This window comes from Anticarsia gemmatalis, chromosome 18 (genome assembly GCF_050436995.1).
Source record: "Anticarsia gemmatalis isolate Benzon Research Colony breed Stoneville strain chromosome 18, ilAntGemm2 primary, whole genome shotgun sequence".
NCBI lineage: Eukaryota > Metazoa > Arthropoda > Insecta > Lepidoptera > Erebidae > Anticarsia > Anticarsia gemmatalis.
Window position 1 is genome coordinate 11218705 of NC_134762.1, and position 13108 is coordinate 11231812.

General features: G+C 35.8%; 1 protein-coding gene across 10 annotated transcripts in view; it reads right to left on the bottom strand.

The window, feature by feature from the left end:
* Positions 1 to 13108, bottom strand: part of rg (A kinase anchor protein rugose) — a 399649-nt gene that overhangs the window by 178346 nt on the left and 208195 nt on the right. For 8 of the 10 annotated variants that reach the window (XM_076125868.1, XM_076125867.1, XM_076125875.1 and 5 more), the window contains 10 exons: positions 12909 to 13082; positions 11382 to 11492; positions 10940 to 11048; positions 10659 to 10762; positions 10162 to 10369; positions 9437 to 9672; positions 8949 to 9100; positions 8439 to 8589; positions 7965 to 8103; positions 7442 to 7578 (listed from right to left, as the gene is read on the bottom strand). In XM_076125868.1, coding sequence (XP_075981983.1) covers positions 7442 to 7578; positions 7965 to 8103; positions 8439 to 8589; positions 8949 to 9100; positions 9437 to 9672; positions 10162 to 10369; positions 10659 to 10762; positions 10940 to 11048; positions 11382 to 11492; positions 12909 to 13082 — 1521 coding nt within the window. The remainder of the gene's footprint in view (positions 1 to 7441; positions 7579 to 7964; positions 8104 to 8438; positions 8590 to 8948; positions 9101 to 9436; positions 9673 to 10161; positions 10370 to 10658; positions 10763 to 10939; positions 11049 to 11381; positions 11493 to 12908; positions 13083 to 13108) is intronic. The other 2 variants (XM_076125877.1, XM_076125871.1) reach the window with 2 other exon arrangements.

Below are 13108 nucleotides of genomic sequence, written 5' to 3' on the forward strand. Positions count from 1 at the left end.
TAAAGGGTCTGTTAAGAGGTATGCACATCCACTACCTTGAAAGCGGGGCCGTTTCTGAGGTAGCGCGGAGTGAAGGTGCGTAAAAAACGACCCAACCTACGTTATAGTAGCATAGTTGGTTTTCAGATATGTTATTAATGATATTATGTAGAATTAAAATTGACTATTGCCAGACCGTTTCCCGGGGCCACTACTTCTGCCAGACGCCTTAAATGTTGTTAAAAAATGAGGTCAACTACGTCATAGTAGCAAGCCTAAATTTTATATATGTTATTAAAGGTACAATTTTAAGACCCCCTGTATGCGGACAGACCATTCCGCAGGGCCCTTTGTCCCCTAGACGCCATTAAACTTTCCCTATGAGTGCGAGAGTAAGAGCATTATTAATACGCATAAATGAAAAACAATTGAATTAAAAAAATAAAAATTTAAAAATTATTGAATACTAGCTGACCCGCGCATCTTTGCTTGCGTCACTTAAGAGAGATAGGTCAAAATGTTACATAAACGGGTTATGTAACATTTTTCACTGGTACTCTGCTCCTATTGGTCGTAGCGTGATGATATATAGCTTATAGCTTTTCTCAATAAATAGGCTATCCAACAGTAAAATATTTTTTTATTCGCACCAGTAGTTCCTGAGATTAGCGCGTTCACACAAACAAACAAACTTCTCAGCTTTATAAAATTAGTATAGATTAAAAGTACATGGAGTGTTTAGGAAGATAAGTAACATTATTTTGGGAATTATTTTAAAAATAGATATGGTTTAGGTACACTATTCACAAAAATTATGAAAAAAAAATTGTAGTCATTCATCATCATCATCATTATCTGTGCTCTTACTTCCCTCATCAAATTGAATATTTAAATCATCTCCACCATCGTCTTCATTGTTACTTGAATTCTCTGTAAAAAAAAATGTAGGTAATGATGTTGAAAACAGTTACAAGTAGGTATATTGAAATAATTTATAGTTAAAATAAAATACCTAATTCGTTTTCAAGTGATTCGCTTACGAAACTTGGCAATTGGTCACCATCAAACCACTTAAAATGATAATGGTTATCCTTTAGAACCCACCCTTTATTTGCTGGGCTTAAAATGCTAGGACGCTTTATATGAGCATTACTCCAGACACCCGCAATATAATTTGCTCGTCGAAATTGTTGAAGCAATTCAGATTTACAAGGAGGTAAATTACTTGCGTCGAATTTTTTAACATTTTGCCGGTGGAATTTCTCATTCACATCGCCGACTGTATACGTGTTAATGAAAAGTTGTAGCCGTGCAGCATCTACATCAATTCAGCTTAGACCATTTAAAATTTTGAAGAAATCGCCAGAATATCAAGAAGCTTTTGTTCAATTCGGAGAAGTTGAATTATCTATTGATAAAGCGAAGGAACAAAATATATTTGATGTAATTCAAAAATTTATCTGCGAGTTATATAATGTTCCCGGATTAATTGATGTAGATTCTGCACGGCTACAACTTTTCATTAATACGTATACAGTCGGCGATGTGAATGAGAAATTCCACCGGCAAAATGTTAAAAAATTCGACGCATGTAATTTACCTCCTTGTAAATCTGAATTGCTTCAACAATTTCGACGAGCAAATTATATTGCGGGTGTCTGGAGTAATGCTCATATAAAGCGTCCTAGCATTTTAAGCCCAGCAAATAAAGGGTGGGTTCTAAAGGATAACCATTATCATTTTAAGTGGTTTGATGGTGACCAATTGCCAAGTTTCGTAAGCGAATCACTTGAAAACGAATTAGGTATTTTATTTTAACTATAAATTATTTATTGTTTTATTTTAACTATAAACTATTTATTGAGAAAAGCTATAAGCTATATATCATCACGCTACGACCAATAGGAGCAGAGTACCAGTGAAAAATGTTACATAACCCGTTTATGTAACATTTTGACCTATCTCTCTTAAGTGACGCAAGCAAAGATGCGCGGGTCAGCTAGTATTCAATAATTTTTAAATTTTTATTTTTTTAATTCAATTGTTTTTCATTTATGCGTATTAATAATGCTCTTACTCTCGCACTCATAGGGAAAGTTTAATGGCGTCTAGGGGACAAAGGGCCCTGCGGAATGGTCTGTCCGCATACAGGGGGTCTTAAAATTGTACCTTTAATAACATATATAAAATTTAGGCTTGCTACTATGACGTAGTTGACTTCATTTTTTAACAACATTTAAGGCGTCTGGCAGAAGTAATGGCCCCGGGAAACGGTCTGGCAATAGTCAATTTTAATTCTACATAATATCATTAATAACATATCTGAAAACCAACTTTGCTACTATAACGTAGGTTGGGTCGTTTTTTACGCACCTTCACTCCGCGCTACCTCAGAAACGGCCCCGCTTTCAAGGTAGTGGATGTGCATACCTCTTAACAGACCCTTTATACTAACAATCCTCAAAATTTCAGCTTTGCTAAAATGACGTAGGTCTGGCAGCTCTGGGATCTTGGTCCATTATAACAAACTAAGAAATTGATATCTTCTATCCTTAACCTTGCCTATTTTTTGTCCATGAGTTACGAGTAAGGAAGAACTACTTAGTTATTTTTACTGTAATGAGATGTAATATATGTCTAGGTAATGCGCTTGAGTCTTGCATTTATTCCCAATATGAGGCGCCCATAGCCAGTTGCGCTCACCGGTCGGTAAACGATCTGTGAGTAAAGCAACCCTTGGCGCGGTCACTCTATAGATGGGTGACAGCATAGTGGTATTTGAACTGGGCGTCTCCGTGCTTCGGAGGGCACGTAAAAAGTCGGTCCCGGCTGTTGTCTACTAAGATAACAGTCGTTAAGCCATGTCAAAGGCCTTCGGGCGGCTTGAACAACTTTGACACTAGGTTGACCACTAACCATACGATAAGAAGAAGAAGATTCCCAATATGGACATTGTTTTGTCATTTGTCTTTTATGACCTGTTTCCAGAGGTAATTTGTGTTTTGGAAAGCACGTAGAGGATCTGGACATCAAATTATTTGTCAAAACAATGCACTGTATTTACCGAAATAAGTCATTCAATAACTCATTAGACGTTACTCAGATAAGAAGACTTCATTATATTTAAATTTATGCAAACATAGGCTTTTACGGCCATATTTTAAATCTTAAATTAAACGTTATAAAGTTGCAAAAACGACACTGGTTTTCGCTTGTTTATGTATGTAAGTATGTTGCATATATTTAATTTGATGGTAGGAATTATGCATATTAAACGGTCTTAGCATTGAATATCTCTTGGCAGATCATGATGTCCTGGTGCGGCAGGCTACTGTTAGTTTAACTATACCTATATTCTTATGTAGCTGATAAAGTATATACCGTCATTTATGTATTTAGTTACTGGCTAATGCGATGGATTTCGTTCATAAACATGTTTGTCGAGAAATAGTTCTATATGAAAATAAGAATTTTGGTTTAAGGATCTTGTTTGAGTTTTATAAATATTCTCTCAAAAGAACCTTCTTTGACGAATGTTTGTAAAACAAGGTGTGTGGTTATTGTCGATACAATCTACACAAACGTGGTTTTTCTTTAGATCGGGATAAACTGACTGAGAGACGTAAGAAAAAAAATTCATCTTAGAGTGCAGGGTTCAAATTGTCAGAAACATCTCATAAGTCTCTATTTAACTAACGTGCTAACAGTAACATTACCTTTGTACGGTGTATGGTTCTATAGCGAAACCTTGGACAGAATCGGCGTTTTAAATAACTGTTTCGCAATAAACGAATAATACATAGTTAAAAATTTGCACACTTGATGAATAAAATGTGCGTAATTATGTAGATGAGCGTCATATTACCATATAGAGATTGCAACAACTCTTCGTTTGATATGGTACCCTGGTACCGCAGGCTTTTGTTAGCTTACCTATTTTTTACTAAAAGCACCCAATTTTTAAAAAAGTAGGAATAAAAATAAGAAAACATTTTAAAACTAAGATTTAAAAAGAAAATAATTTAACATTTTACTTGTTCTTTTTTGTCGTCCAAGGAAATCGTAAAAGGTTTACCATCCAGTAAGTGACTGGTTAACATTATTCAATTAATTGTTAGTCAAAAACTTTAACGCTCTTAACAAATGAATAAATTCTTTCGGCACTGTTTTTTAGCATTTAAATGTACCTAATTTAAACAGCCGTTTATACTAATATAGAATGTATGTATTTATAGTAATCTGCTTGTCGATAATTAAGAGCGGAAATCGACGCAAAAAACGTTGCAAATGTAACGCAATCCATATCTTAAGGCAATTATGTTTATCAAATAATCATTAGCACATCCTGTGCATTTATTTACTGGAAATTGTTATTTGATACCAAATATTGAAACATAATTTAAAGAAATTAAATAATGAGCTGTCAACAAAACACCCACTACGGTATAATTAATACTATAAAACCGATCGTCATAGATTACCATTTCCTATTGCCACCCAGAACTGACTACTCATACAAAAAACGCAAGGTATCACCAAAAAAACGACACCCATTAATTTTTCAAAGTTTAATTATGAAATATGCATCAATAAATCGTCGTGGTACATCGAGACATAGCCGGGATTCCTACGGTGTACGTTTTTATTTTTTGTCCTTCTCCCACACGGTTATAAACACGACACGGTTAATTAAAACGGTATATTAGCATAAACAAATAAAATGCCCCATTACGAATTCAATTTACAATCTTTGAAATCGGTTAAATTAGTCGCAGTAAATAATATCTTGAATACAGTTTTGATAATAGCGTTGTGGAATAAGACATGAACTAAAAGCGACCGGAGATATTCTCATTAGTTTATCAAACTCAAGAGAAAGCAAAGCGAAAAGTTTCTGAACTTTTTCAGATTGCTACTGTGAGGGCCAGTTACATTATTAAAAAAAATCAGATAACCAATCTGCTAAATAAATGGACAGAAAAGGTATAAAATAACTGTGAAAAATCCACTTGATAATTTATCTGACTGATAATATAGAAGTATAGAAATAGGGCCAAAATTTCAAGACATTTCAGAAGCTAACAATTTGAAATGAATCGACTAAACCAAGAGTGACGATGCATTAAGTCTGTCTTTCACACATAGTCGTATACTCGTATCTACACGATTTCTGTGGCCAAAGCGGTTCCGCTACCTCCTCTAACTTATGCTCTTCCAGTATCGATCATTAAACTCACACACTGAATCGTCGAAATGCCTTAATTATTCAAATACCTACATTTCAAATATATCAGTAAATAGAGCAGATTATGAATTATATCTTCATCTTCACATTTTCATATTTGATTTGATTGATTGATTCAATATTGTACTAATTTGAAAGATGCTTTATAATATTATGTTAATGACATTCAGCATAAGTATTTTTTGTAGATTAAAGTCATTAAAATTGTTAAGAAAATATTCTAAGTATAGATATGTTTAAAGAACAGTTTTACATTCTCCAGACTTATAAAATCTTACAAAAATTGCTGTTTTTAATAGTTTTAGACAGCTATCGTCTAAATTTGTAGTATTACTCTTGTAATCAATGTCTTGTGTTTGATTACTTGAACAGAGCTCTAAGCGTGTCATAAACGCTACAAGGCAAAATATTCAGCTGTAATGGACTCAGCAAATATTTTTTATTACCAATATCAAAAATGATATCAACTGTAGGTATCATAAAAATCTTTATATTGCAATTATGTCTGATGTTTGCACACATTCGAAACTACCCTTTTAAATACTTAATTTTTATAATTACAACAAAAAACCGGCCAAGTGCGAGTCGTACTCGCGTACGAAGGGTTACGCACCAAAAAAAATACGAAAAAAACTCGTTTATTGTATGGTGACAACCCCGGTGATATATTTTTTTAAATTTTTAGTTTTTATTTGTTGTTAAACCGGCAATGGCAAAATATATAATTTGTGCAATTTTCATAGTTTTTTCCTAACTGTTACGGTTTATAAGATACAGCCTAATAACAGACAGACGGACAGACAGCGGAGGCTTTGTAATAGGGTTTTGTTTCTACCCTTTGGGTACGGAACCCTAAAAATAATGAAATCGGGAGTAAGAATTGCGCAGACGCAGTTCCGTGCGTCGCTCACGAGCGCGGTCGGCGGTGGTGCGTGGTCGCGGCGTGGTCGCGGCGGGGTCGCGGCGGGGCGCCATTGTCCGGCTGTCGGGCACGACGCGCGCGCCCCACACGCCGTCCGTGTAGTAGGCATGTACGAGTGTATTATATCGATAGTGATTTGTTACTATAGTATAGGTTTGGGATAGAGTAAAGATGTTTTGTTAGAAGGCGTTGTAGTTAAATTCGTGATCTGAGTGACATAAGTCAGGCTGACCTTTAAAATGAGACCCTACGACAGGTAAAACACCTAACTTATTAATTTAGGTTTCTACAGAAAAATTAAGGACTTAAAATCTCCGAATAAAACTGTAGCTGTTGCCTAAGCAAAATAGTTTGAAATTTTTTCAAATGGAATGAAACATTAAAACCTTAATATGAACTTTTCTCCAGCACAAAAAACATATTATTATGTCAAAATCAGAATATAGAACCCTGTAAAACCATCGTAATATTTTTATCGACATATCCCACCACTAGCATGGCGCCTGTTAGGAGTGAGCGCCGCGGGGCTGCATTGTCCGCGCGTCTAAGTGCCTCATATTCGGTTACCCAACTATATTACACCGCTATACGCAATATCGATATCTTATAACACATCAGTATTGAACATCCTTAGAACAAAAACGTCACAAAGAAAATTTTACTTTAAACTTATGAGCTTAAGGTTGATTTTTGTGTGTAGATATAAATGTGTGTTACGACGTTTTGTATTTTGAAGTAAAACGATATAATTTTCATTTTACTACTCCTTGAATACACAAGGAGGTTAATAAATAACATAACAAAGGTTTTACGTCGCACCTTATTTGAGACATCTTTTGTCAAGCGATTGTCTTACATTCACATATAATTTATATTATAGTGTTATAGAAAAATACGCTTTTATGGTGATAAAACTCATGATTTATTTGTTTGGTTTTATTATTTTTTCTCTCTTTCGTTAGGTTAACTGGTTTTTGGTCAGATTACGGATTTTAGTAATCTGTTTCCGAGTATGGATCACTTTATTACAATTTGTTATTAATAATTAATATGGGTTATAGACTTTTAAGATAGGACATAGAAAGGTACACCTATGGACATAATATATGTATAGTTCTTACAACATGTTTGTATTCAAAATCATTGAGATCCTGCAACATTTTACGTATTACGCAACTAACCTAACAGCTCGTCGGAAGAGCATTCTAGTGTATCTACATTACTTCAATTATCCTTCCCAATTACATTCACAGTTGAAGGCATTTCTAAAAATGTAAGTACTGCAAGTAACTTACCTCAGGGTCAATCTTTTTATACTCCGGGTCCTCCTCGTCCACTTCAAAGTACAGCTCCGTGGAGGTCAATGACACGGTGCCCGGCGCCACCAACCCTGGAGCCACCAGCTTCGCCTTCGTGCTTATGTTCACTGGACCTGAAGAATCAAACGTCAGATAATAAGTTATTTATTTTAACTTGATCTACACGAGTTTCTCAATATAATAAAAATTGTTCTAAGCGCCTGACAAAAATGCGCGCGCAATAATTGTTGCGCTGATTGCTCACGCATTTTTATCAGGCGCTCAAGAACGAATTGTAACACAATTTGATCAGGCGTTTTGAGATGTATTTCCCTGGCGGAAGTATTTTTATTTATGTACACTTGATAATGCAAATTATTTATTAGTAAAGTGATTTCTTCTATGAAATAATAAAACAGGAATGAATGTTGATTACTTTTTTACGTTAGTATCGTGATCATGAACTTAAACGTTATTTTTTTTTATACGCAAATAATGTTGGTTATATTATAATATTTACCGGTAAGGTCAGCATCAATTTCCCGATCATCTACCAGGAGTTCAGCATCGTCTAAGAGTTCTGCGGCGGCAGGAGTAGGTAGTTGCGCACCTCGACCCGCACCGCCTGCTGCTATTCGAGAGTGTAATTCTTCGGTAGCCTGTGCGACATAAACAAAACTTGTTAGTAAAATATAGTAGGATGGCATTTTAACCAAAACCTCATTTGATTTGGAAAGTTTAATGTTTCTAAAGAGTTTATTTATGTATTTATGAGTTGATATAGTTTAAATAAACATTTTTAAGGTTTGCTGGAAACTAAAATATAATGCCGTAATTTGTGAGTTTTTTAAGGCCCGCTTTGTGGTTGAGTTGAAAGAACAACGAGGTTCCAACTTAATGTTCGATCTATAGACTCATTTACAAACAGATAGAGTGAGCCATTTGTAAATGGCTTAACCATCCCGTGGCGAGGTACCAGGGTATCATAACCTACCTGCAGTATGGCGTCGTGGTGGTGCGCGGCGGGGTGCGCGCGCTGCAGCGCGGCGGCGGCGTGGCGGCGGCCGCGCGCGTCGGGCACGAGGCGCCGGCGCCGCCGCGCGTCGTCCTCCCACGAGTCCAGCTTCCAGAACTGACTCACGCTGCTGCAACCACACAGACATAACTTACTTTAATATCATTTAACAACTTCAAGATAGGTGAACATTAGTCAGATTGCAAATCGATAAAATAAAATTGAATATTTTGTTAAATTAACTGAACTTGTCAAATGTCGATCTATAGATTATTAAATAATAAATTGCAGAATGACAATACTTTCATTATGTATAAATAAAAGCTAGAGGAAATGAAACTACCTAAAGCCTTACACCATTGATATAATAATATGTCAAAAGTTAAACCACAAGACAGTGTCTTTATGATTCAAATACCCATACCCAATTCCTTATATTCTACTTTTTTTATTTTATTTTAAAAAGATAATTCCCTATATTGTACTTACCCATGTTGTGGCGCGGCGTGGTCGGCAGCATGTCGCAGCTTGTCCAACAGCCTGGCCGCGGCGGCGTGGTCGCGTCTACGCGCGGCTGCTATGAGTCGCTCGCACGTTCGCTCCTCTTCCGCGCGTTCTGCGCTACTTGATGCACATAGGCACTGAGGAAATAACCACCAATAAGTATTGTACAGTACAACCTTCAAATATATTTTAAAAATTCTGCCCGCTGTCTAATAATTTACTAATGCCGTTGTGTGACATAAAATCTGACGTTTTTAGCAAAGTCAACTACCCTCCTTTCTATCACTTTATTATTTCGTTATTTAACTTTTAAAAATACTAGCACTTTTTTTTTTAGATGACTGGAGCTACCGGCCCAATTAATTATTTGAAGATTAGTCAATATTTGCCGCGTTATACCGAAAAAAAATCACATTATTTTCACCAACATCATCAACTGACGAAAATAACTGTAAATTTCTTCTACCACTCACCTCAAAATCAGCATGCTTCAATACATCATCAGCCCTCATCCTGTTCAGTATGAACTCAGCCTCATTAGCAACCCTCACGATATGATCCCTCATGGCATGGGACAGCAGACGACCTTCATTGATCAACTCAATAAACGCTAAACCGGCGTGCTTTTGTAAAGAGTTCTGCCACTCTTGGGAGCAGAGCAACATGACTAATTCTACCACTGATGTACTGGATTTGAAGGTTTGGAGACCTGCAATATATAGTAAAAAGTGAGTAAAGGATTAGAGTGTGTTTTGTCAATAGCCCAGATTGTTAAAAGCTGCTACAACGTGCAGTTAACACCAAATCTAAATACAACTAAAGCGGCAGTTTGCTGAATCGTAGATTTCAGAAGTAGATAGTATAAGAATCTACGTAGCAGTCAGCGACATGTTTTTATAATTTTTAAAGCAATAAGTTTACCAATAGTGTGGAACCAGAGAATAATTTTAGCAGCTCTAAGTAAAATAGTCTTGTCTTTACAATTTTTGGATTCTAATTAAAAACCCACAACCCAGATATTTACATTATCAATCATTATCGAGGTGTAACTAACTTTCACCGAAAAATTGCGAAGAAACCGTCACAAAGATCAAATTGTTCCCGAAAAAAGTGAAAACACCAGTCCTTCATTTTACCAGGTAACCGAAAAAAGCTGAAGAAGTAAGCCAGAGCATCTACCATGCCTAGTACGGTCTACCTTTACCCTCCATGAGCAGTTCCTGTCCGTGGCTTCCCACCAGGGTCTTAGAAAGGAAAGGAGCAAAGTCCAGCATGATCTCTCTGAGTAATGGACAGACTGGTCCAAGGGCCGTCTCTAGCTTGTGAGTGAGAGATGCCTCGCGGGAAACTCCGTCTGCTGTCATTGAAGTGTTCATTGCGTTGAGGCCAGCTAGAGTTTCGTTATCCTGAAAATGTAAATTGTAAGTTAATGACTTTAACCTATTACAGGATATACCAGAATATATTTCATCAAGTTATGCCCAAAAGTGGAATACGAGTAATGACATTTACATTATTTACAACTTGATGAAGTATGTCTTAGCCAATATTTTAAAATACCTACAGATTTTTCTTATTAGACTTGGTGGTGTAAGAAAAACTTCTTTCTTCCCGGATTATAACTATTCGTTCTAAAAATATTCCAGTCAAAATTATATTATAGGGTACTAACTGTATGTAGATGATTAAACTTACAGGGTGTAAATGTCGCTGTGCAGCCTGCATGCTTCTGTTCTGATGCCTCTGTTGTAAGTGGTGATGAGCTTCTGAGTTCCTCATGTGAATCTGTTTGTCTATATCTGGAAATAAAGAAGAATTCATAGACTAATAGGACTTTTACGTTGCGTGATTAAACTGCATAGAGATATTCAACTTTATGCGCTAAAAAAGGCTGGTTAACCTCACTCTTGTTCAAAGCATAAAGTTAAAGTATATATTCTAATGTAATATGTAGTAAATAATATGTAGTAGTGTACCTTCATGTATATTTCCTTCATGATCCCTGGTCCTGCCAGTGATCGTAGCAGGTCCTCGCTCACCATCCTCGTTGAGGTTCACGTCAGTCCACGATTCATCGTTGCTCACCTGAACAATGTTATTAGAGCCTATTATACGTATTCTATGGACGGAAATCTGTACATGCTACGGGATTCCAAAAATGGCTACTAATATAATTATCGTCCTCTACTAAGATAAGTTTAGAAACATGATCTAAGAAGAAGAAAAAACTTATTTTTATGCTGATGCAGTTGAAACAACTACAGTACATTTTTTTCTTACAGGAGAATTCATCTAATAAGATCACTTCAGATATATTCTTTGATAAAGACTTTTGAAATCCAATAAGAATCTAGAATTGCAGTAAATTCTGACTATTTTATTTATTGAGTTATTACTAATTATATAATTATTACGTACCGGATGCTTATTATCGTCAAGCGCGATCTCGCTGGACGTCTCGGGATCATTGTTGGTAGTCTCGTTGGAGTTCAGGTGGAAGGAGCCGGCGTCCTCTATCGAGTCCACGCTCTGTCGACATGTTGCAATGATAACTACTGCACGCTTATGATTGCCTGGTACCGGCTGGCGAAATTTTATTGCCAATTTTGGAAATTTTGAATATACATATTTTGGAAATGTCACTTTTAGAAAAAATACTTTTGTAAGACTTCTAGGAGTATAATTTTTTGTAGTTAACAAATTACATATTTTTCAGGTGTATTTTCCAATTGAGATAATATAAGTTCCGTTAAGAAGATTTAAATGTCAAGAATTACATTAGTTTAACAGACTCTTTTATGTATATACGAGTATATATTTTATATTTACCCATTTTTTCAATTCTTACCTTCACCAAAGTTAGCTTGACAATAATAAAATTGGTTGATCTACCAATGGTCGTGAAGATAATGATACAAAGTGACAACATACTAATAAAACACCATGCTTTAAAAGAAGTGAAAAAAGCAAGCATAGCAAAACATGCTGGAAATAAAACCATTCCGAAGAAATTATTACAACACTCACGGCCTATTTCAAAAAGTATTTACCAAAGAAGCTATATAAAACAGGCTATCTCTTTCGTTTTACATAAAATAGAAAGAGACACCATGATTTGGCCGATGGCTACTCTCGGTGTTTTTTTGAAACAGGCCTTTCAACTCAAAACATTAATTTTACACAAGGTTCAGAATATTATCCGTCCCATAAAATATAGTTCTATATCGTCTTAGTTCACAATTTTTTATTCCATAAAAACATATTTACATAAAATAAGATATATTTCAATGTGTCATTGTGCTATAGTGCTCTCAATATATTTGTGTTTATTTAATACATAGTACATATACTTACTTACATAGTGAGCATAGCTTGTAGCCTAGATTCGTGTCGTTCGAGTATAAACATTATTATTGTATGTAACGTGGCAAGCTCGTGTAAATCTGTGTATGGGATTGACTCTGGAAATTTATTTTTTCAGGACACATAATATCCAAAGTGATTTCTCGATATTATAACATAATAAAAATAATTTATCTATTGCATAAATCTTTTCAGATAAGATGCAGTTTTGCAATAAAAGTACCAGGCTTCCAGAATCAATGAGGAGTGTCAACACTAAACCGTTCACACTGAATCAGAACGTGTACAAACCAAGTTGACCACCGACACCGTTATCCCCGACAATGTTTTGGACCTTGGCGGAGGCTTCAGGACAATAACATAATTACAATAAATTATTATAAACTATCCACACAATACTATTAGGTTAGACTTAAAACACATCGCTAGATCTGGTTTCTTTAAAGCAGGTTACATCAGAAAATACTAATCCCATTAATCCATTGAGATACGAAACTAATACCCAAAGACCACAGTTAAAGGAGACGCAGTAACTAATAGAAATAGACATAGGATTCCCGACTCCCGACCGTCGCTACTGACCTTGGGTTTGGGCTGAATTTTGACTCGTAGACTCGACTTGAAGAGGGGCTCTTCCTTTTCGGAAGCCGGCGACAATTCCGGCTTATCGCTAGGCTTTTTCTCTCCAGAATTGGGCTTGAGTTCGTCAGTCGTCGTCTCTATTTTGGCAACACCCTCTTCTTTGCCATCCGTCTCCTTTATTAATTTTATTGCAAAAGCAA